This window comes from Equus asinus, chromosome 14, assembly GCF_041296235.1.
Source record: "Equus asinus isolate D_3611 breed Donkey chromosome 14, EquAss-T2T_v2, whole genome shotgun sequence".
Lineage (NCBI taxonomy): Eukaryota > Metazoa > Chordata > Mammalia > Perissodactyla > Equidae > Equus > Equus asinus.
In genome coordinates, this window is record NC_091803.1 from 5,123,064 (window position 1) to 5,148,711 (window position 25,648).

Consider the following 25,648-nt stretch of genomic DNA (forward strand, 5'->3'; position numbering starts at 1 on the left):
CTGTCTACACAGCAGCCAGAGCGATCCCTTTAGGACATAGATCACGTCACTCCTCTCTCAAACTCTGCGGTATCCTCGGCTTACTCAGAATCCTGTCCACAGCCTAACCGTGGCCCACAGGGCCCTACAGTTTAGGGTCTCTATACTCTAGGCCAGGGGCTGCAAGCTTTTTCTATAAGAGGGCCAGAGAGCAAATATTTTTGGCTGTATACAGTCTCTGTCACAAATTCTGCATTTTTTTTTTCCGATGAGGAGGATTGGCCCTGAGGTAACATCTGTTGCCAGTCATCCTGTTTTTTTTTTTTCTCTCCAAGGCCCCAGTACATAGTTGTATATCTGAGTTGTAAGTCATTCTAGTTCTTCTGTGTGGGGCACTGCCACAGTATGGCTTGGTGAGCGGGGTGTAGGCCCACATCCAGGATCCACACTGGCGAACCTCGGGCCACCAAAGGGGGTGTGCGAACTTAACCACTCGGCCAGGTGGCTGGCCCTCCCCAAATTCTTTTTTTTCATAACCGTTCATAAAAAACATAAAAGCCATTCTTATCTTGGGCGGGGGGGCTCTCCTTGGCCCCTGCTCTATTCCTCTCTTGTCTCTTTGACATTTCCCAGTACCCTTGTCACCATGTTGGTCTCTTTGCTATTCCATCAGCTTGCCAAGCGCACCCCTGCCTCAGTGCCTTTGCCCTTGCTGTTCCCACAGTGGTTTCCCCTTAGAGGTCTCACCTCCTGCTTGCTTCATTCAGGTTTCCATTCAAATGTCTGCTTACCGTAGACGTCTTCCTTGACCAGCCTGTCCAACACAGCACCCCATTGTCGCTGCTTCCCCTCTCCCAGCTTTATTTTTACTCTTAGCACTTATCACTCCTTACTCATTCTCTGTTTTTTCATCGTTTGTCTCTTCCCTTCTCAGAATGTAAGTTCTGTGAAAGCAGGAATATTTTCTACTTTTATCCACTGCTGTATCTCCACGACCAGGAGCACAGTGCACCGTAGGCCTTCCGTAAATATTTGTTAATACTGAGGAAAGTTGAAGGCACTTTGGTCCAGCAGTTCCTGGTCCTGTTCCCCTTGTTCCCTTCGTATTTCCTAAAGGCGACCGTTAGGAATTTGATGTGGGTCCTCTGGTATGGTTTTCATGCTTTAGCAGTGTGTGTTTCCATAGATATGGATCTTTTTGGTTTGTTTTAAAAACTTATAAAAATGGTGTCATACTGTGTCATGTCCTGCATCTTGCATTTGAGGTTATCTATGTTATATATAGACCCTGTTTATTTTTTTAACCACTGTAATGTTTTGTCCTGTATTGGATTTCTGTGTTGACCTTTCATTGTTGTTACAAAGATACTAAGGTGAACTCCTTAGGCTCGTCTCCTTTTACAAACGTGTGAAAGTTTTTCGAGAGTGTGTCTTTGGAATCGCAATTGTGGGTTGTAGATATGCTTTTGGCTTCCCTAGATACTGACAGACTGCTTTATCATTAGGAGCGTTCTAATCACCTCTTGGCGTTTGTCAGATTTGTGAACGTTTGCCTATCTCAGGAGTAAGAAGTGATGTCTTGTTTTAATTTGCGTAGCTTTCCTGGTGAGGAGATGAGCTTTGGAGAATCGAAGGGACCTACCGACAGCTTGGAGGTGAGAGGGGAAGGCACTGCAGGAGTCAGAGATGACTTCTCCATCTCTGGCTTGTGTGACTCAGTGGGGGTGTTGCTGCCTAGTGAGAAAGGGAAGGCTTGGGTGGTGGGGCTGGGAGAAAACCATTGGTAGGGTTCACTGGTTTCCTGTTGAAAATGTCATTATTTTGCCCTGGCTTTTACAGGATAGTTTTGCTGGGTGTACAGCTGTAGGTTATCGAGTTAATTTCTTGCAGGGGTCTGACGTGTCATTTCATTGCCTCCTGGCTTCCATTGCTTCTGTTGAGAATTCAGCAGTTGTCAGTCTTGTTCTTTTGAAGGTAGGGTGTCTCTTCCCCTCCTTTGGCCATTTTTAAGGTTTTTCTCTTTCAGTTGTGTTCCTGTGATGTGCCTAGATGTGAGTTTCCTGGAATCTGTCCTTCTTGGGATTGGTGGCAGTGGTGGCTCTTTTTGGTAGTGCCGTGACAAGACTTGATCTTACATTCCATTTCGAGAATTCTTGGTCACTATCTCTTCACTCATTGCTTTGGCTGCATTCCCTGTCTCTTCTCCTTCTGGGACCCTGGTTACCTTTTCATCCTGTCCTATGTGTCTCTGAGATCTTTTCCATGTTCTTCATCCTTTTCATCTCTCCATGCTTCATGCTGTATGTTTTCTTCTGACGTATATTCCAGTGTATTAATCTTCTCTTTAGCTCTATCTAATCTGCCATTAAATCCATCTGTTGAGTTCTTTTTGTTTTTTGTTTTGTTTTTTTTTGCTGAGGAAGAGTCACCCTGAGCTAACATCTGTTTCCAATCATCCTCTTTTTGCTTGAGGAAGATTTTCCCTGAGCTAACATCTGTGCCAGTCTTTCTCTATTTTATATGTGGGATGCCACCATAGCATAGCCATGGATGAGTGGTGTACGTCTGCACCCAGGAACCAAACCTGGGCCGCTGAAGCGGAGCACGCCGAACTTAACCACTGGGCCGTGGAGCTGGCCCCTTGAGTTCTTAATTCCTGTCACTGTCTTTTAAGTTTTCTTGATCACTTTTTTAGATTCCAACTTTCTGCTGAAAACTTTCATCTTGTCCCCTAATTTCTTTATTGTATTAATCACAATAATTAATTGTTGTAAAGTCTGTGTCTGATAACGTCAGCATTTGGGTGTCCTGTGAGTGTATTCTGTTACCCTTGGTTTTCAGTCACGTGATCTTGACTCTAGATTTGCCTGCTAAGCTTTAAGTAGACAATGTGTATGAAAAACTGTCGAGATGATTTGAGCCTCCGGTTATCTTCCTCGAGAGGCCTCTGGCAGGCAGTTAAGGTAGGGAAATAGCACTTTAAAATCGTGAGGATTGGTCTACTCCTGGCTTACCCTTCTCTTGGGGTATGGCTCTTCGGTGGTCCCAGTTGAAAGCCTGGGGGGTTTACCAGGCCTGGTCTACTCGGCATTCCCTGAACTCTAATTTTTGTCCCCCCGCCCCAGTCTCCTAAGACTGCTGGAAATTCTGCTGACCTCCTTAGATTCTCAACCCCTTGCTTTTCCTTAGCTTCTTGTCCTCTCCGCTTCTGCTGTGAATTGGCAAGCGTCTCAAGGAGAAAAGGGGCTCAGACTACCGGGCTCACCTCTCTGCACTTACCTCTCTGGGATCCTCGCCTCCTAAGCCCTCACTGCATTGGTAGCCGTCTGATACCTTCTAACAGTTGTTTCCTATGATTTGTTCAGCTTTCTTAGTTGTTCTTGGCAGAAGGGTTGGTCTGCAGAAAACTAGTCAGTTTTTACGGGAAGCGGAATCTCAGGAGTTCACTTTTGGTATTTTGATATTTAAAATGGAACTCGTTCATGAGATATCCTGGTGGAGATGCTAGAAGGGCAGTCAGCTGTGTGAGTCTGCGGCTTAGAAGACCCGTCTGGGTAGGAGATGCACATTGGGAAGGCTTTCATTCATGGGAATAGATGAATGAGATCACTAAGAGGGGAGAGAGTTGAGAGAAGGGAGAAAAATCCTAAGACTGAGGAGAGCCTAGGAAAGGAGACTGGGAAAGGATAACCAGTGAGGTCGAGGGAACCTTGAAGATTGTGTGGTATGGCAGAAGTTAATTCCTCTTGAAAGGTGGCCTAAAATGAGCATAGAGAATGTCTACTGAATTTGGTGACTTTAAAAAAAAAAAAAAGGAAGTTTTTCATGTTATGAGAATAGAGGGAAAGCCAGAGTAGGGGCTTTCTTAGGGGACGGTAACTAAACTGTTCTCTAGTAAGTCCTTTTGCTAGAGGACCAACAATAGCTCATATCAGGTGAGTTAGACGGGTAATGCTGTTTCTGTGCACACACTCGATAGCTTTGGGAGTAATAGATTAATTTTAAAAAGTTATTGGCGATCCTTTAGGAAGCAGTTTATCAGTTTGTGATATAGGACTATTGAAACTTTTAAAGTGAAATGAAATGAAAAAACAGGGTTTATCAGAGTATCCTAAAAGCTACTTAAGATATAATAAACATTTTGAAGTGATGGGAAAATGGTAAGTCATTTAAATGAGACGAAAAATGTATAACTCTTTCTCCTGAGTTTTGAAGTTAATCAAACTTATAAACTTCTACCAGTTGGTGTCTGTTCCCCAACTGACGTGACAGAATAGACTCGAGGTTCCGGAGTGTTTTATAATCTGGCTGGAGACCGGTTACTAACATTTATTTTGGGTAAATCTTTCAGTATTCTGTCAATATTAGAAAAGCCTCACCTGAGTCAACTTAGCTGCCTAAGAAGATTTTGTAATTTACTTCCACAGAGCAAATTTGCTCTTTCAACTGACTTAGTTTTCAGTAAATCACCAGGAGCCCTGTTCAAACATGAGAAAATAAGTTCCTGCCTTGAACTTCTCAGCAGGGCTATTTTAAATGATGTACTCATCTCTTCTTTTTGAAAAACTTATTCCTGTAATTAACAAATAAAAGCAGTTTGCTGTAGCACTGGACATTTTAATGACGATTGGAAAGTATTTCCCAATATCTAGGTAGTTAGAGATTTTTTTTTTTTCGGTTTTCATCCAGATGTTTGGCAGCGTGTAGACACAGCCTTGCTGAAGTTTTCTGATTCACTTTCATGGGAACATATAATATTCTCCGTTTATCTTGGACAGTGGAGTTTCCTTTTTCTGCGGACAGATCCGTATGAAACACGTGCTCTCCGAGTGGAGTTTGTGGCCCTCTGAGAATTCTCTGGAGGAGGAAATGGGCTGACCTGTTTGGTTGCTATGAAGTGAAAACAATCTTGTTTTCATTTTTTAGTGGACATCTGGGTTGCATTTATTATTTTAAATTCTGGAAGTTCTTTAAAACCACAATTTGATAATATGCGGATTCATTAAAGCCGTACTATGTAGCTCTTTCAATAGTTGATTTAAGTGCTAGGGTGGCTGATAGATTTTTAAAAAATATTGAATATTTTTTTTCCTTTCTATAAAAAGTAACTTTTATGTAAGAGCCCTTGATTTTAAAAGCATAAAATGGGACCTAGATATTTTGGTCGGGGGCGGGGGGAAGGAGTGGTCAGCCGGCTTATCTCTCTGTTGCCCATTGCCAGGAAGTTTGTGGCCATCCGTATGGCTGTGTTTAACTCTGTGTAGGAGATGCTCTTGGTGCCTTATGACAGATCCATCTTCCCTCACTTCCTTGTAAAGAATCCTGATTTGTTCAGGTATCTATCCATAGGGCAGGGAGCTTTATCACAAGGGAGTGAATCTTAAATGCATAAACCAGGCACGGAAATCCCTTTTTCCTTATCGTCGTTTGGAGGAGAGATATGTTACCCTAGTCTGGCCGATGAGCCTCATGTGAAGGGCGGTTTGCAAGGGGACTTCTTGGAAGAGTTTCTTCCTTCTTAGAAAAAGAAACGAGAAGTGGTGCCTTTACTTACGATGGACTTTTTAGGGCCTGGTTGGGTAGACAACTTGCATTCATGATGTCTCATAAGCCCATCCAGTTCCAAATCCACATGCTGAGGATGACCAGCTGGATCCTTGACACTGTGGTTGAGCTGCTGAATTTCACCCACCCCCGGAGCCTCCCTCGCTCCACACTTCCTGTCATGTGGGACAGTAAACACCCTTCTTGTGTACATGGTTGAGTAGAGATGCACTGTAACTAGGAATGCAGGCATCTCGCCTGGTACTGCCAGTAGCAGCAGGCAGGTTTCATTCTCTGATTAATCCAGTAAGGATCTCATCACCGTAGAATGCAAAGAGGAAACCTTTTTTCTCTTCCATAAGTATTCATTAAGTGTATATATTTATCACTTAAAGAACTGAGCTACGGGGTCTGGCCTGGTGGTGTACCAGTTAAGTTCACGTGCTCTGCTTCGGGAGCCCAGGGTTCGCGGGTTCGGATCCTGGGCATGGACCTACGCACCACTCATCAGGCCACGCTGAGATGGTGTCCCACATACAAAATAGAGGAAGACTGGCATGGATGTTGGCTCAGCCACAGTCTTCTTCAAGCAAAAAGAGGAAGATTGGCCCTAAGCTAACATCGGTTGCCAATTTCCTCACCGTGCCCCCCCCCCCCCAAAAAAAGTACGGAGCTGGGTTATATTTTCTTTTTGAAACTAACATTTTCTTCCACTTTTAATACAACAAAATATATTTTCATATGTCACAAATCCGTTAGCAGTTTCATTTGGAAAGTCCTTGGGATTACATTTATTTTAACACAAGTATTTTAAAAAATGCAGTAATCAAAAGTGGCAGACACTGGCCATTTCATATTCTGTGAGAAGACAGGACTTCCTTTTAATTCTTAGCAGAGAGGAAATAAAATAATCAAGAATGCCCTTTTCTAAGTTTCAGTAATTAGATTAAAATTTTTTTGAATTGAGACAGACAAATGAATTCATTTTTTGTTTGTGTTAGAGTATGGGAAAATTGGAGGGTTTTAGTGACTGTTCAGCGTTTGGCCTGTTCGCACGATGAGGCCATATTTCCCGAGTGTGGGAGGACAGTGATCATGCAGGCTTTGATTCAGTATATGACTGCGCTTCTGAGAGTATGAGCCATATCCAGAGTAAAATGAGGCCTTTCATTGCCTTCTGCAGAAAGAATCTTAATATTGGATAACTGTTCTTCTGAAATGTTGCGTTTTCTCGGGAATCACAGATTATCCGCTGTGGCTCCCCGAAGTAACGTTTCTAAAACTTAGCTTTTTCTTCTAAAATAGTTGTTAAGCTGTATACTAGTCAGATGGTTACTGTGATGTTTTTATTTTTTGCAAAAGAAAGTCCGACGCCCTCCTCGCTTCCTTCTTGTGGTCAGACTGGTCTTTACTCAAAATCTTGCTCGGTAGACTTTCTGGTAGCCAGCACTGTCCGAGTGCATGTGGGACCCATGCTCGTTTGGCACCCCCACTTGTTGTTCTGCCTCACAGATGCCCAGTAATTTGGCTGGACATGCAGAACATCGCTAATTTTTTTTTTTAATCTGGAAAGAACATAAGCTGAAATATTTCCCTGGGTTCTGCTGCCATTAGCACTTAGACATTTAATTTTAGGATTTAAGAGTCTGTTACCTTCCACACTGCCTTCCCCCTCTCCCCTTTTTTCCTCCACCATAGAGGAGTCTGGGGCCTTCTCTTCTTGCCTGTCTTCCCGTCAAGTGTTGTGATCCTGGCGAGGAGCAGACAATCCTGCATGTAAAGCTAATAAAGACTCTATTTCAGAAGTGTTCTGGCTAGTTCTGCATTAGAAATTTTCTCTCCCTTTTCCATGTCAACTGTAAAGATTTGATGTAAGGTAAAAAAGAATTTTACTCTTGAGAGAGAAGTCTGTATCCTAGTCCTTCCAGCCACCTTGAGATTTGGTGCAGGCCTGCCCGGGAGTTCTGAAGTCGGGGGCGTGCCCTCGGGCCCACTGGCTGAGCCCGCTGCCTTTGGAGAGAACATCTAGAAATTCTGTGATCACATTAGCTTGGCTTGGGTGATTTTATCTTGTGACTGGGAATTTCAGGAACAGATTTGACAGGAGAGCCATTTCCTTAATTAAAGAGTTACCGAGTTATTGATGATCAGGGCCATTCTAGCTGTCACTGGAGAGAGTGAGGCCAAGCTTGGATGGTAATACTAACCTGAACATCTTCCCCACATGCTGGAGAGGGGAGTCTGGCTTTTACCATAAGCCCTTAATTTTATGAGACTGTTTCTGCATGTTTTATTAAAGCTCTTTTTTCTAATGACCCTAAACATGTTCCTCCCTCCCTCGTCCCAGAGACTGTTGGTTTCATCCATTCACTGGCATCTGGAACCACGGGGGCGTGGCGGGCAGCCCTTGTTCTCGGTGGTGCTTCTTCACGACTGACTTTGTTGAGATGACTCATGCCAGAGATAACCATGCAGCCGTTCCTTCCCTGGTAATCCTGGTCCTGTGGGATTGGAGAGGCCCCCTTCCCCACTGTGGTCTATGGGAATTGGGACTTCAGGATTTTTGCCTGTTTCCTGTATCAAGTCAGCCACTGAAGGATATTTCAGATAATTCCCCCAGTTCAAGGCGGAAGATCAAGTGTAATGCTAACGGTTTGTTCTGAGAACGCGTCTCTCTGCTTTGTGCACACTTACACAAGTTTGCTCACACATTTGAACTGATTGTTATTTGTTGTTGACAGATTTTTTTTAAGTAAGTCTCTGCAGCTCTGGCATTACTAGCCATGAGTCTTTGTGTAAGTTATGTAATCTCCTTAAGCTTCAAGCTTCTCCTCTTTAAAACACTAAAGGGGCCAGTCCAGTGGCATAGTGATTGTTTGCTTGCTCCTCTTCAGCCGCCTGGGGTTTGAGGGTTGGGATCCTGGGTGTGGACCTACACACTGTTCATCAAGCCATGCTGTGGCAGCATCCCACGTACAAAATAGAGGAAGATTCGCACAGATGTTAGCTCAGGGCCAATCTTCCTCACCAAAAAAACCCCCCACAAAAAAACCCACACCAACCCCAAAACAAAACTGACGTTAAAAAACCTGCGTGAAATTGTTTAATGAAAAGAATTTATCAAAAATCCCAAACAATTAGTAGGCATTTAAAACTGTTAGTCATCAACATATTAGGCCCCGGCCCACGTTTATATACTTAGCAGAGCGAATTGGAAGCGCTGTTGTATTTGGGTTTATGAATAAGTGATGATTGGTGATATGAGTATTGTATCTTTTCTCCTCCAACTTTGTATTTTGAAAATTTTCAAGTCTACAGAAAGTTGAAAAAATAGTGCAATGATTACCCATATATTCTCACCTAAATTCAGCAATTGCTAACATTTTGCCGCATTTGCCCTATCTCCCTCTAATACATACTGTGATTTTTTTTTTTTTGACTGAACCATTTGAAAGTAAGTTACAAATAATACTCCCTAAATACTTTAGCATTTCTCTCCTAAGGACATTCTCCTGTTTAACCACAACCATTACTATACTTAAGAAAACTAACAGTAATTCCATAATATCTTGTCACATGTAGTCCAAATTCTGCTTTCCCCAGTTGGTCCCCAAATGCCTTTTATAGCTATTTTTCTTACCTATCTAGGCTCTAATCAACGTTTACACCTTGTGTTTAGCTATAGCTCCTCATTCTTTAAAAGAATTTTTTTCTTGTTTTTTGGTGACAGTGACTTTTTTGAAGAGTCCGGGCTGGTTGCCTAATGTCCTTATTTGCACCCTGTAGAGTCTAGATTACACGTATAAGCAGAAGAGAGAAGTGATTTGGTTTCTAAATACGTGAAAATCATCTGCTTGATTCAAGGTCGAAGTCACATTCGTGTTTCTTGTTCTTTGGTAAATGTGGATGAGATTGGTAACCAAAAGGAGTTAGTGAACGGCTCAGATGTCAATGGAATATGCGTGTGGGTGGACTTGGAACAAATACACACCGTGGTTTGTTAGACCTGCCCCCATATGGAGAGGATTAGTTGTCTGGTTTAACATAGGAAGGATTTTATCTTAGTATTTGGCCATGGCTTTATAAAGAAATGAGCCTTAGCTGGAAAATTTAGTGAGACAAACTATATACGCATAATACAAAAGAGATGCTTTGGCTGCCGGATCTTTGGGATGAGGAGCAAACCTTAAATCTCTCAGGAACGAGTCTTTCTCTTCCTCCCTCCCTCAGCTCTTTCCTATTGGCCTTCAGGACTTTGAAGCTTTAGCTGCAGCTGAGATTAATACCGGATCCAGCTGTAACTTTTCTGTTGTTGTTAGTATATCCGGTGATGGTCATAGCAAACTTATTGTATGAAAATTCAACAAAGGAAAGGGCAGGGTGGGAAAAAAATGACACTCTATAAAAATATTCAAGAACCAGCGACAGGATCCAGGAGTCTCTCTTTCAGACGGATGGTTGAGATTCCACCCTCGGGTACTCATTTTGTTTCTGACTCGCCCAGTAGGCGTTTCGTTTTTCCCTTTTAATCACATTGTGTATACAACCACGTAACCAGAGAATATATGTGAGGCTGATGTATTGTTTCAGTGGGAGGCAGAAAATAGCAACTCTGAGAACCCGGGGGACCGACCCCTCCTAATGTAAAATGGGGCAAGGACTTGTCAGCATCATTCATGTTCATCTAGAGGTGACGGTGTCCACGAAGGGGAGCCGAGCTCTCTCTTCTTAGCTCCGTTGAGTAGTACTCATATTTATGCACTCACCAGAGAGCAAATAAGTACAGAATCAGCAGTTCAATAAAATTAAATTTCCAGTTTACACATCTGCTTCGATGTAACTGCTATAAAAGCTTCGCGTCTTTGATCGGCTCTGACTTATGAGGACCAAGTACATTTCATCGCCCTGTAGCTGAAGATAGATGGTGTGTTTCGAAATAGTCTTGGTGATAAATGTAATTATCGTAAGACTAGTGATTTCCACATACTTGTGTGTCTCAAGCATTTCGTTTTTCTTTTTTTTATGTGAAGGAGGTCTGGTTTCTCAGATTTCTCCTAATTGTAGCCAGACATCCTGTTTGGGAGCTATTCGAGACCAGCGCTGCCTCTGAAGAAATCATGCAATTCTGGAGTCATCTTGCGAGTTGTTCTTTTTAGATTCGGTTTTATGGACAGATTTCTTTGAAATCCCATCCTCTGTTTTTTAGATGATCTCTTTGCATTTCTGTGGTTCAGGGCATCACTAAGAAATATTTTTGTTATTCACAAAAATATTGTTCACTGTCTTCCAGCCGTTTAAACTTTATGGGAAAAATAAGCCAGTGACACTTTAGTGGCTGTAATCAATGAATACTGCTGAGCAAATTTAAGAGGACTCGGTTCTCTCTTGCAGCTCATTGTTGTGTCTATACCGGCGTGAACGATGTTTTGAAGAATCCTTGCGTGCTTTACACTGGAACAGTTGAGTCTTCTGGCTTCTCACAAGTTACTATTTTCTGCCTCCCACTGGAAGAATTGTTTTTGTAACTCTTCCAGAAACTTCTTACACGTCTCTTCTACCTCTCTCCTGCCCCATTTTAACTCAGGTTTTTTTTTTTTAAACTTAGGAATAGTCTGGAAGCTTCTTAGATTTATAAGTGATTGGTTTGCTGCTCTGTATGGTATTGGAGATCCTTATTCTCTTGAAGTTATGTTGGCTCTGCTGAAGTGTTGCAGGAGTGAGGGATTGTGGGCCTGGAGTCTGATTTGGTAGTAAAGTACCTATTCCCTTTCAAAAAGAACTGTAATCACATAGTAGTCATCTGCCTTTAAGTTAGGCATCTCAGTGGTGTTTGGCATATTCATAAAATTGCACAACATTCACAATTCAGTGGTTTTTCATACATTCATAAAGTTGTGCAACCATCCCCACTACCTAATTTTAGAACATTTTCGTCACGTCAGAATGAAACTCTGTCCTCATTAGCAGTCATTCCCGCAGCCGCTGGCAACCGCTGATCTACTCTCTCTCCCTGTGGATTTGCCTGTTCTGGACAGAGCATGTAAATGGGATCATATAGTGTGTGGCCTTTTGTGTGTGGCTTCTTTGGATTGGCAGCTTGCTCCGTGTTGTAGCACGATCCGTTGTCCAGGTTCCTCCACGTTGTGGCATGATTCAGGATACGGTACCTGTGCGTCTCCTGTGGGTGGAATCGAGGCTGGGCTTGGTTCTGGCGTGGGGAGTGGCTGCAGGGCTGGCTCACCTCTGTCACAGGCTCAGATCTGCAGCTTGCATGCTGTCTTGACGCTTGGTGTGTATTTTCTTCTCTTTGAGAAGCTGGCGGTTTGTTTTCAAGCTTACCGTTTGGAGAAGGACTGTTTGCTGTAATCCCTCGTTTGTAATATCATGCGTAGTTGTATCCAGAGAATCATGTCTGTAGAAAACTTTTAGTCTTTCTGAAGACCAGTGTGCAATATATAGGTTTAAGAAACCGAATTTCCTGGGAGCTTTGTTGAAATCAGTTAATGGAACGAAGGATCCCCTTCTCAGGGATTCCATGAGGCTTTGCCGGTACGATCCCTGCGTGGACATGAGACCCAACTTGCATCCTCCACTCACTCTGAAATCCCAGCAAAGCACAGGAAAGGAAGCCATCGGAACCTGCCAGCAGCAGAGAGACTGGAAGAGACCTTTAGTAGACGAGAGAATTGAAGAAACTTTTGGAAGAAACAAGAAGTTGGAAACCTTTAAATGGATAAAACAGAATGAAAACGGAGAGGAAGCACCGAGGCTGGCCGGTAGTGTGGACGCCAGTGAGTGTGGACGGTGTGGCAAACTAGAATTCCTGGTCCGTGGGGAGGCCGCCGTGCCCGAACTTTCTCTCCCTCTGCTCTCCTTGCCCTCATTCCTGTTTGAGGCAGACAATTGATAGCATTTTACCCTCTGGCAAATACTTCTTTACGGAGATTGAACCCTCCACCTGGGGACAGTTGGGGGCCCCACGAGTGTGTCCCAGCACCCAGAGTAAAGCTTTTTTCCATCTGTCTTAAAGGCCGTCTCCCTGACTTTTCATCCTGAAGTGAAGCCTGCCAGTGGACAGGCTTGGCTCCCGGAACAGAGCACGTCTGAACCGTCCCAGTCACGTGGCAAATCTAGTGAGAAAAGGTACCTGGTACAGCATCAGAGGAAGCCACACAGCTAGCTCCATCTCGTTTTTAAATATGTACAGATGACAGGAACCTCCAGACGGATGGGGAAAAAGCCCACCAGCGTGACAGAGAACACTTCATGCAAAGTTTCTATAGAAGGGATAGCTGACCCCAGAAGGAAGAGAATTCAGAAGACAGAACACGGGGCTGGCCCCGTGGCCGAGTGGTTAAGTTTGTGCGCTCTGCTGCAGGCAGCCCAGCGTTTCGTTGCTTCGAATCCTGGGTGCGGACATGGCACTGCTCATCAAACCACGCTGAGGCAGCGTCCCACATGCCACAGCTAGAAGGACCCACAATGAAGAATATACAAACATGTTCCCGGGGGCTTTGGGGAGAAAAAGGAAAAAATAAAATCTTTAAAAAAAAAAAAAAAGAACACCACCTTAAAAAATGACCATTGGAGACTGAGTACTAGCCTTTGTCTAAGTTCCTCCCTCGCCTGCTTCCTTGAATCACCAGATCCTAGCAGAAATGACTGAGAAAAAAACCTGGTGAAAAACTGAGTCATGAGAGATGGGATCAGGGTGAAGCAAGACCAGGGGCTGACTCATTACGCCGTTCCCTGAGAACTCGGCGAAGGCTTGCGAGAAATGTGGGAGGATGCGCTGTTGGCTCTGCTGATTAGGAGAAGAGGGTGACTGAGGCCGGGTGATGCCAGGTGCCCCCAGGGAGCTGGGGCTGGGTTTGCTCCTGTGTGGCAGCAGTGATCCGGAGCAGCTGACCTGGGAGGCCAGAGGACACGCGGTTTCAACCGGAAGGGCTTCTCCTTGGCTCTGCAGCTGTCCTCCGTCATGCGGTGGGCAGCACCCCGTGTATCTGGAGCGGAAGCCATGCCAGATGGAGGGTTTTGTACAGACACTTGATCACAGAACCAACGTGACGGATCCCCAGAGAAGCAGACTTGCGGAGATGAAGTTCGCTTGAAGCTGGATCACCCGTCAATGGGTGATACAGTTTCCATGTGCATCGGCTCTCAGCTTGCAAACTTAGAGCTGAAAAAACCCGCCAAAACTCAGCAGCATTCTAAGGAAAACCATTCTGTTTTGGGGGAAGATTGGGCCTGGATATCACTGTTCAATAATAAATAGAAAAAAGCAACGTCTTTCCAAAATAAAATCAGGGAGGGCACATATACTTTTTGAGACAGAGGAAAAGTATAATTTTGAACATGATTAACGATAGAAAGGAAGTAAATTTTGGGATGAATCTGCTTTGTGCCGTTTTTGATAAAATTCAAGAAAGACTCTGAAATAAGTGATTGAAAGATGAGATAAGGCAACGGGCCCAAATGAAAACTAGTTGGTTGAGAGGCAGATAAAGTGAAATGAATGAGCTGAGAGAAAGAAACTGCAATGATACTAAATGCATTTGGAGAAATTTTAGCTCCACTAGGATCCGTGAAGAGCAAAAGTTACAATGTAGAAAGTTAAATTAGTGCTGTGATCTAAATAATTGTTCCCGAAGAAGCTACCAAAACAAATAGAACAGAAACAGTAATCAGAGATACAATGGAAAAAAGTATCTTCAAGCTGGAAAAAACACCAACTCCTTCTGTATGTTGCAAGGGCTAATTTTGCTTAAATGAAATTAGTGGAAGGAGCAACTGTATGCTGGTGAAATTTTTAAATTTCAAGGATAAAGTGCCCTACGAACAGCCAGTCAGAGGAGGGAAAAAAAGGCTATAGAACGAAGGAAGAGTTTGGGATGGTTTTCAACATTTCTGCAACTTTGCCAGAAGATAGTGGAGCCAAGGCTAAGTGTGTTGAGGGTAAAAGGTTGTCACCGAGAATTAAATAATCACACTAATTGTTGTTAATTTGTGAGGGCAACAGAAAGATGTTCTCTGAAGACACAGAGAAGTCACATCTGGCACATTGCCTTCACTGGGAGCTCACCCTCCCTTCGCACTTAAGAATTATGTGAGCCACTCCCTTCTAGCCTGCAAAGTTTCTGCTGCAAAGTCAGTTGATGGTCTCATGGGAGTTCCCTTGTACATGACTTGTTGCTTTTGTCTTGCTGCTTTTACGATTCTCTCTTTATCTTTAATTTTTGAGATTTTAATTATAGTGTGTCTTGGTGTGGACCTCTTTGAGTTCATCTTGTTTGGTGCTCTCTGTGCTTCCTGGACGTAGATGCCTGTTTCCTTCTGCAGGTAGGGAAGTTTTCAGCTATGACTTCTTCAAATTAGTTCTCTGCCCCTTTCCCTCTCTCTTCTCCTTCTGGGACCCTGATATTGTGATTGTTAGGTCACTTAATGTTGTCTCAGAGGTCCCTTACACTATCCTCATTAAAAGTTTTTTCTTTTTTCGGTTCGGCTTGGGCGATTTCCTCTACTTTCTCATCCAGTTCACTGATCCGTTCTTCTGTATCATCTAATCCATTGTTGGTAGCCTCCAGTGAGTTTTTCGTTTCAGTTATTGTATTCTTCAGCTCTGATTGGTTCTTTTTTATATTTTCTAACTCATTGTTGAAGTTCTCACTGTGTTCACCCATTCTTCTCCTGAGTCTGGTGGGCCGTCCTTCTGACCGTTCCTTTGAACTCTACCAGGGAGATTGCTTATCTCTGTTTTGTTTAGTGGAATCTGAAAAAACAAAACAAGTCACACAAAAGACAGAAACAGACTCATAGATACAGAGAACAAATTGGTTGTTGTCGGGGGAGGTTGGGGTGGAGGAAGGGTGAAATAGATGAAGGGGATTAAGAGGTACAAAATTCTTTTCATAAAATAAATAAGCCTTGGGGATGTAATGTATAGCATAGGGAATATAGTCAACAGTATCATAATAACTTTGTATGGTGACAGATGGTTACTAGTCTTATCAGGGCGATCATTTCATAATGTGTATAAATGTTGAGTCACTGTGTCGTACAACTGAAACTAATACAATGTTGTATGTCAACTATACTTAAAAAAAATTATATGAGCCAATACATTTCCTTATTCTTTAAGGCCATTTGAGCTTTCTTCTGCTACCTGTACCTGAAATCTTTCTGATACACCTTCTGTAATTTTTCTTGGGGGAACAGAAAACTTTTTCACAGATAAATTGTAATCCACTAAAAGGTTAATTGAAATAACTCAGGAAGAGGAAAGTTGTGGTGTAAAATATCTGATGTTGAATTGAAATCACTTGAACATTAAACCTAAATAATTATAAATTTGGTTACAAATCAAAATTCAAATGTTGTAAGTAATTCTTGAAAGAGAAGATATGTAATGAAAAGAAAAAAACCCAATTATTCAGTAACAACACCTGCAGTAATGAATGTGGGTCCAAGGTGCGCTAACTGAAGCTGAGAAGTCGGTGCAGAGGGAGGCAGAGGAAGGTCGGGAGAAAGTAGGAGCCTTGCCCTTTTCTTCTGACAAAGGGGGATATCAACTTTTATTTCTGACTTTGATAATTAGAAAAATACAGGTAGCAGTGTGGTTTAAAAAGAGTAATAAATTAAAGGTAACCACTGGAAAATTTTATTTTATTTATTTATTTATTTATTTTTTAAAGATTTTATTTTTTCCTTTTTCTCCCCAAAGCCCCTCTGGTACATAGTTGCATATTCTTCGTTGTGGGTCCTTCTAGTTGTGGCATGTGGGACGCTGCCTCAGCGTGGTTTGATGAGCAGTGCCATGTCTGCGCCCAGGATTCGAACCAATGAAACACTGGGCAGCCTGCAGCGGAGCGCGTGAACTTAACCACTGGGCCATGGGGCCAGCCCCCCCCTTTTTTTTTTTTTTTTTTTTTTAACCATTACCACTGGAAAATTTTAAAGTAAGATGTACACAGTCCACATCACTAGAAGGAGAAAAACATAAAAAGTAAATTTGATCATGGGAAAAGGTCGTGTCAGGTAAAAGTACCATGATCTGCTTTTGTGGTTTTTTTTTTATTGGCTTTTTATGTTTATTTAGAGGATAATTACCTACTTTGGCCCACATTTTGGAAAATCTTTAAGAAGCGAATTCGTTTTTTGGAGGAGGTGGGGGATTATGCGTTTTGTGAAATGTATTTGTTTAGAAATTCGCATTCTCTATGACTCATCCTTGTACTGTTTTGAGGTGTTTTTGGACAGATCTTTATGAAGGCCTTAGAAAGACTTGGGAAGAGGGTGATGCTCTGATGGGAGAGAGATGAAATAAGGAGGGTCTGGCCTGGCACTCGCTCCCTCTGGACACCTTCTCTCAAAGGTGGACCTTCCAAGGGTGGTGAGGGCCGTGATGAAAAGAAAGTAGAAGAAGCCGTGTGAATTGCCCCACTGCAGTGTCGGTCATCAGTGGGGAGGAGCCAGCTTTCGTGGGGCCTGAAACGCTTATAATTTGGAATGCCCTGTTTAAGAAAAGTAATGTAAAATTGGGTACCAAAGTAGGAATTTATTTGGAACGAAAAGGTCACTACAACTTATAAGTTTATTAAAAAAAAAAAAGCTTATAAAACCACAAACAAGTCAAAACCCAGAAAAATCATGCAATTCTTTTCTTGACACAACTTTATAATACTTTCTCCCTATGTGGGGTTTTTTTTTTTTTTTTTTGAGGAAGATTAGCCCTGAACTAACTACTGCCAATCCTCCTGTTTTTGCTGAGGAAGACTGGCCCTGAGCTCACATCCATGCCCATCTTCCTCTACTTTATATGTGGGACGCCTACCACAGCATGGCTTTTGCCAAGTGGTGCCATGTCCACACCCAGGATCCGAACCGGCCAACCCCGGGCCACCGAGAAGCAGAACATGTGCACTTAACTGCTGCGCCACTGGCCGGCCCCTCTCCCTATGTTTTTGGTTGTCTGCTCAAGCTAGTTGATAACCTCTTCATATAACAATAATTTTGTAACATTTTGCTGTACACAGAATAGAAAGATAATCCAGTCTTTCCTCTAAGATGATTGAATGGAAAAAAAATTTTAATTATTGATAATTTAGGAAAGTTTCTTTAAGGATTTTGACCATCAGAGTTTTAAGTCTCCGTTGTAATACAAGATTTTTTGGGACATTTTGAAGCCTTTTCCAGTCTTCTTTCTTCCTGTTTTTGGATTTTACCAGGAAACTTCATTCATATCATATTTGAATTTTCAAGTGATAAAACATTCTGGAAAAAATCTACAAAATAATTCTGAAATAATTGCACATACAAATTAATGCACATACAATAGCAATTGAAATCCATTAAAAAATTGCCACTAAGTTGTATTGGGTCACATAATTTAATCATGACTTGTAGATGCATAGGTTTAGGAATTTTGTCACCTGAAAATGTGTTTCTTCAGGCTGTATTGTTGCTTAGGTGACAGTTTTGTGTGTCGTTTCATCTGTAAGGTGTGGAACTGCTAGCCTTCGTCAGAACAAGATGCATCAGACGTGGTTGGCTACACCACACAGGCAACTTCAGGACAGACTTACTTGCTAGTTTGGGACTACAGATTTAAAACATGTAACCATAAGGATTCTCGTAAATTCTGTTTTTTCACAGTTAACACCCAAGGAGAAAAAAATATGCTGTATTTATAATATTACATGTTGCCTCATCAAGTATATTCCTAAGAGGAGAGAATTTCCATTTTGATTAGACTTCAGTGAGAATCATATCTTCTGTTTAAAAGTTGACGTATCTAGTGATTAGAAAAATTTTCAGCAGACTGCCTTCTGACGGCTCAAACCTCATTTCTCCTCCATGGCCCTCATCCTTCTGGTGTTGGGCCCTGAAAGACACAGTCATGTTAAAATACCGCCTCTCACCGTGCACTGTGGCATCGCCTCATCAAGTAAGTAGGTACAGGGGCCAGAGGAGTATTCCTGGGGGTCATATGTCCGTTTAATTTAAAATGCAGAAGTGGCTAAAGCCACATGAGTATATCCCACTGAACCCAAACGAAATGCATCCCCAACTCAGCTTTTCCCTATGGATCCCCAAATGCCCACCCCTTAAAGTCATCGCCTGGCAGGAGGAGAAGAGAAGAGGGGGACAGGGAGCGATGCAGTGGAAAAAGCCAGTTGTCTTAGCCAGCTGAGCACAGGTGACACGTTGTTGGGCTGTGAAGTGCTCCATCCCGAAGCCTGCGCTGGCTTAGCTCCCTGGTCACTGGTGGCCACTGGTGGTCGGACGGCAGAGCCAGACCCGCTAGTGCAGGTGCTGCCTGTTGGAGGCTGGCTCCTCCACCCCCAGGCGATGCGGGCCCGGCTCTCCAGCTCTCTTCTGATCTCACCAGCATCAGTGGCAGTTTGCCTTCTCGCGTCTGGAGGGGAGAAATCTCATCTTTGCTCTGGTTCTCTTCCCCTTTCAGACATATGGCAGAGAGCTGCTGGCTTGGCACTTTTGGGGGAGGAGAAGCATTTTTTGAGCACCTGGAGTTAGGCCCTGGGCTGGGTTGGCAGAGCTGAAGGGACAGGCCGAGGGCACAGAGTTGGAAAGCAGTGGAACCTGCGTGGACTCACGTCTCTCTCACCTGGGTCTTTTTTTTTTTTTGGTTCTTTTCTCTAAGGAGCCCCAGTCATCTCAAGCAGCTTCAGGACTGGGGCCCCGTGTCCGCTGGGGAATCACAGAGCAGGGCCGCCTCACGGAGGAGTCGGGTGGAGGGGTTTGGGAAGAGTGGGCAGTGTGGTGTTGATTTAGCACGACTGAGAATTTCTGTGAATCTAAGCTGCTTGCTCTGTTCTTGAGCTCCCCTCCTTGGGCTCCGTGGGTTGGCGGTATAAACACGCCTGGGCCCTGGGTGGTTTTGTTTATGTGAACGAAAGTGGCCCTGCTACATCCCCTTCCTTCCTCTGGAGAGAGGTGTGTTTATTGCGCTAGTGTGCACATGGGTGAGCCCGTTCTCTCCCCTGGCCTGTTCCTCAGAAATAACAATTTTTATTGGTTTCTTGTTTATCCTCACAATGTTTATTTATGCGGTTATAACCAAAATATAAAGTCTTATCACTGCCTTCTCTTACACCTTTTTCGTGTAATTTCCTGAAAGTCATTCCATATTGGTACATAGAGTTCTTTCTCACTTTTTTTGAACAGCTGCATAATATTCCATTGTGTGGATGTGCCAGTTTATTTAAGCAGCATCTTACTGACGGACACTTGGGTGGCTTCCCGTCTTTTGATATGATGTTGCAATGAACAGCCTAGTGAATATGCCATTTTCTTGCAAATTTATCTGAGAGAGAAATTTCCCAAGTGGGATTCCTGAGCCAAGAGGAAATGGATTTGAAATGTTGGTAGACGTCCCTAGACCTCCTTCCACACCCGTGTACTGTTTTTAACTCCCGCCAGCACTGTGGGAGAGTGCCTGGTCCCCCGCAGCCTCATCAGCAGGGAGCGCTGGGCAGCCTTTGGGTTTTGGCAGCCTCATGGGTCAGAAATGGCGTCTCAGCTTTCATCTGCTTTCTCTCGTTGTTGTGCCCGCTGATCGCCTGGGTTCTTGCTCTGTTCCTTTTCAGCTTCTAGGAGGTCTTTGTGAGGGGGATTAGTCCCCATGGGTGGCACATGTTATCTCCCAATTAGCCGTTTGTCTTTTGACTTTGCTTACGACTTTTTGTTTGCTTGGGTTTTTTGGTTTGTTTTGTTTTTTGTTTTTACCATAAAGAAGATCCTATTTATGCTGCCCAATGTATGCATTTTTTTCCTGTGGTGGCATCCTAATTTTGAGTCATACTTAGAAAAGACGTCCCCATTCCAAGATTATAAAGGAATTTGCCTGTGTTGTCTGTTTTATTGTATAGTTTCCCTTCCCACATTTAAGCCTTTGAGCTATTTGGAATGTATCTTGGTATATGGGGCGAGGTATCGTTACAACTTTGTCTTTTTTTCCAGAAGGCTGTGTTGTCCCAACACCATTTATTAAAAGTTCGTCTTTACCGTCTGCCTTTATCGTATACTAAATTTCCATCTGACTTGAGTCTGTCTGGACTTAGTATTCTGTTCCCGTGGTCTGTCTCTTCTTATGCCAGAATCTCATAGTTTTCCTTACAAGCCCATGGTGTTTTAGTATAGGTTCGGGTTAGCCTCCTCCCCTCTCTCATTTTTCTTCCTTTTCAGAGTTTTCCTGGCTATTTTTTGTTTGCTCATTTTTCCTTATGACCTTTACCGTCTGCTTGTCTATGACAGAAAATAAACAGCTGCTGCCTTAACTGAGATTGCATTGAATTTATAGATTACTTTGGAGAGTGTGACATCTTTCTGCTGTTGCATCTTTCTATCCAGGAACATGGTATGCCTCTTCCTTTGTTCAAGTCTGTTATGTCATTCGAGAGGATATTAAAGTTTTTCTTCCGCTTACATAAGTTTTGTACATTTATTATTAAATTTATTTCTGGATCTTGGATGTTTTATTGCTATAATAAATGTATCCTTTTCTATTTTATTGTCTAACTGGTTATTGTTTGAATTTATACGAGCTGTTGAGTTCTCTGTATTCATTTTGTATCTTACTAGCTTACCAAATTATCTTATGGTTCTTAGAAACATAGCTTTTCAGTTGGTTCTCTATTTTGAAAATATTCATTTAGAGACGCTAGCGAGCCCTCCCTATGGAGATGTAGATTTGGAGCTTAGGAGGGAGATAATGTGGCAAAAATCAGATTTGGAAGTCCTTAACTAATAATAGTGCTTAAAGCACTGGGAGCATGTACGTTTGCTAAAGGAGAAAGTGCAGCAGAGAAGGGGGACCGAGCTGAAGACAGAACCTTGGCGACTTGTGGACACGATGGGCAGAGCCCACGAAGCCCACAGAGGGCAATGGAAAGGAAGGGCTGGCTTTCTTTTTGTTTGTTTTCCTCCCTTTTAAATAGACTTTATTTTCTAGAGCAGTTTTAGGTTCACAGCAAAACTGAGCAGAAAGTACAGATTTCCCACATACCCCCTGCCTTCCTCCTGCCCCACTGTGGACATCCCTCACCAGAATGGTAAGCTTGTTACCACTGATGAGCCAACAGTGACACGTCAACATCACCCAAAGTCCACAGTTTACATGGGGCTTCACCCTTGGTGTTGTACTTTCTGTGGGTTTGGACAAATACGTAATGATGTGTATTCCTTGTTATAGTATCATCCAGAGTAGTTTCACTGAAGGGTTTTCTTTTTAAATTTACTTTTGCTTACTCAGTATGCTTACCCATGTGTATGTGTTATTTACATTATACTTAAGTTTGTGTTTTTTTTTTTTTTTTTTTTTGCTGAGGAAGATTAGCCCTGAGCTAACATCCGTGCCCATCCTCCTGTACTTTATACATGGGATGCCTACCACAGCATAGCTTGCTAAGTGGTGCCGTGTCTGCACCCGGGATCCCAACTGGTGAACCCCGGGCCACCGAAGCAGAATGTGAGCACTTAACCGCTGTGCCACTGGGCCGGCCCATGTTGAGACTTTTTATAGGAAGAAAGGAAACATCCATTTATAAGAAGTCAGATTCCTGTGCACTGCTTGGACATAAAGGAAACTTTCTAATTGGCAGGAACTCTTGTGAGAATAAAAACTGTGTTTTTAAACAGAAATCAGAAAGCAAGATAGGGGAAAGGTGGATGGGGTTTCTTAGATGGTAACTAATTTATTCGATGTCGTCATTTGTTTGCTGAGCCTCTATGAGTGGGGGACGCAAGCTGTCCTCTGAAAACTAAGTGGAGCTCAGACTGTCCGCCAGGCAACTGCCCTGGGGGATTCTGCCGGACTTGTGCCTCCGGATTCTAGCAGGCCACACCGCTCTCGCCTAAACTCACGTGAAGGGTGGAGACGGTTCATGCAGCTCTCGCTGTCTGAGACTGAAGTGCTGCCTGCGGAGGCTGAGTGGTGGCCGCTGGGCAGCTTCTGCACCACACGTGGCTCCTTTGATCAGCGTTTTCTGAGCTGCTTCTCAACAAGCATTCCTCTGTTTTGATATGAGCCTTGGGTGAAGAAACGTGCTTTAGGTGTCTGCCCAAAGTCAGAAGCTGGTCCAGGCCTGTTGCCTGACCTTGAGGCAACTGTTTTATTTCTTAAGTTGTCTTTCATACAAGTAGTTGTAGCTTTATTCCTTTGTGCTAAAGAGAGCTTTCTGTTCTAGAACGTTATTAATTGGGAAATTCGGAAATTTTGATAATATCTTCGCAACCAGGTGTAGCAGGTGGGTATAAATACGCTCTGAGGAGAGTGGAGGCTGAAAGTGAATCGTTATGAAATGGTTATTTGCTCTTAATATAATCTCCAGGATTTCTCAGCCCCTTGTCTGTGTCTGCACGGTATAGTTGGTTAAGGTTCCAAAGCTGTCTTCGTGCTGGAGGATATAATCCTACCGTACTTAGTTCAAAAAGAAAATCGAGTGGCCTGCTGGCCTGCCAGCCCCCTGCTAAGTACCAGGAAGTCAGGGTTGCAAGGCTCCGAGCTGTTGGAGGGATGGTCACGTGTCATTTCCTAAACCGGCTGGGCTGGTTTACTTTTTAAGCAACGGCCAATCCTATCTATATAAGCATTTCAGAATTTCCTTAAACAGTGGTAGATTTGTATCTCCGGACCTAGGCTGATCTTCCTTAGTGGTTTTGTATAATGGGAGACCTTATTCTTTTGGTAGCGTAGAGCCGTGGAGAGGAGGACAGGAAACTCCAGCCTCGAATGGGGTTTCTCTCCTTTGAGCCTTTATCGTGTGATTTCCAGAGATGATGAAACTATATAAATTAGCAGCAGCATACCACCAGCTGTTGTTTGACTTGTGACACGTGGCATTTTATTTTTCATTTCAGTGTAAAATCTGTTAGCTGACTACTGTGTATAAGAAAGAACCTGTGGTAGGTTTCTGAGAGGCACAAAGTGACACCACACATGGGGGCTGCTTCGCGGGGAGGAAGTGGACATAACTCTTGCGATACAGAGCACAGGACAGCTGGTGCTGAGCAGAAGCGTGAGCTAGTCTGTAGAAGTCCTTGGAAGAAATATCCTGGGGAAATGGTGACCGAGGCTTGAAGAATGGGTGGGTCGTCCACAGGTGGGGAAGGGACGGCGCAGGTGGCGATGGGATGGTGAGGTGTTCTGGGAGGAGGATATCCACGCACGTCGCAGAGAAGCGTGATGTACTCAGGGAATGAGCGTTCAGTGTGACCAGGGGTTTGATGGCAGATGAGGTTGGAAACATCCTTTAGGACTAGATGAGAGGCACTGAAATGACGCATCAGAGGCCCTCATTCTTTCGCTGAGTGGGCGGGGAAGAGCCACTGATAATGGAATGACCTTCTTCACCAGCTGGGGCCACATGCCTTATTTTTTCAACAAATTGCCTGAGCCCTCTGTTTATTGGTCACTAGGAAGTTCACTATCTCCTGCAGGCTGACTCCTCTTGGCCTAGAAGTTGTCCTGTAGAACTTCGAGGATCCATTAAATCCAAAGGGGTTGGTCCAGCCATGCGCTCGGAGAACCAGAGCATCCTCGAGCTACAGCTCTGTCAGTTGGCACTCAGTCTCGGCTGTTCTTCTCTGAGCACAGCTGCTTGGTGGAGTCCTCGGGTCCCCAGGGGCTTTCAGTCTTAAGAACAAGTTGTGCTGGAACGAGCCCTCTCCGTGAGCATCCAGGCTTCCATGTGGAGCCAGAGCCACCGTCTTGTGGTGACAACTTCTTTTGGGCAACAGTCTTCAGTTGAGGACATCCAGTGCTTCAGGCTCCCTTTGAACAGGATGGAATGAGGGCCTCTCTGCTTTTCCTCCAAGAGGCTCCTTGGCCCAGATGCAGATTGGACCACTGATTTTTTTTTTTTTTTTTTTTTTTGGTGAGGAAGCTTGGCCCTGAGCTAACATCTGTTGTAAATCTTCCTCTTTTTGCTTGAAGAAGATTGTCCCTGAGCCAACATCCGTGCCAGTCTTCCTCCACTTTGTATGTGGGACGCCACTACAGCATGGCTTGACAAGTGGCGTGTGGGTCCACCCCTGGGATCAGAACCTGTGAACTCTGGGCCGCTGAAGCAGGGTGTGTGACCCTAACCACTGTGCAACCAGGCCAGCCCCTGGACCAGTGAATTTTGAATTATTGGGAAGGCAAACCTGGGTCCGAACCCAGAAGATACTTTTATTCTTTTTCCTGGGCAGTGGGTGCTTCCTTGCCTGCTATTTACACACCACAGAGAGGGCTGACTTGCAGAAGTCTCCTTGTTGACAGAGGCCTCCAGTGGCCTCTCAAACATGTGACGGTCTGCCTCCTAGGCTCCGGCTACACATGATAAGGGTTACGGAGTAGGGCTGTGTGGGTAAGGAGGTTACTTGACCAGCTCTGTGGTTTAGAAAGTAAAGGTTATATAGTCTGTATAGTAAAGGTTGGATTAGTGATAAAGTTCTTGAAATACGGCAGAAACTGGGACTGCAAATGAAGAGACAGATTTACCGTCTTAAGGAAACAAAACACAAACATGTTGCTAAGGTAGCATTGACAGGATTCGGTGACCTCTGGATATAGGTGAAAAATAACGTAAAGCTGGTCTAACTCGGTACATAGAAAAGACTTGAATCAAGGCGTGGAGTAGGTCAAACAGATTGCGTGGAGGATAAGACGATGAATTGATTTTTGGAACATTGATCTATCTATAGGATTTTCTAGTGAAGATGTTGGGCAGGCAATTGAATATCCTGGAGTAATCAATACCTAGGTGATAGCTGAAGTTGTGAAAGCATTGAGATACCCAAGGGACCCAAGGCAGGGTCAGAAGGCGTAGACTGAGGAAAGTGGATGACTGAGGGATGGATCTTAGGGAGCAGCAGTAATTAAGGAGCTTGGGAAGAAGGAGGAATTCTGGGATGCCAGGAGCCAGAGACAACAGAGGAGAGAAGAGGTGAAGTAGTCGAGAGTGGTTTTGAGGGACCCAGGAGTCCAGTTCTGCAAGGAGCTGGAGTGTCAGCGCCAGATATCCCAGCCAACAGGCCGACACACCTGACGCGCCAGTCAGGGGTTTTGGTTGCAAATCACAGCCAGTGACTGTGGCTAATTTGCGTATACGAGGAAATCGTGGGA

General features: G+C 43.8%; 1 protein-coding gene across 4 annotated transcripts in view; it reads left to right on the forward strand.

The window, feature by feature from the left end:
• CYTH3 (cytohesin 3) overlaps positions 1 to 25,648 on the forward strand; it is a 101,631-nt gene that overhangs the window by 15,182 nt on the left and 60,801 nt on the right. Inside the window, exon 1 of one of the 4 annotated variants that reach the window (XM_070484172.1) lies at positions 15,086 to 15,106. The exons of the other annotated variants lie outside the window; for them this stretch is intronic. Coding sequence (XP_070340273.1) covers position 15,106 — 1 coding nt within the window. The 5' untranslated portion in view covers positions 15,086 to 15,105. Of the gene's footprint in view, positions 1 to 15,085; positions 15,107 to 25,648 lie in introns of those variants that run through there. 4 annotated transcript variants of the gene reach the window in all.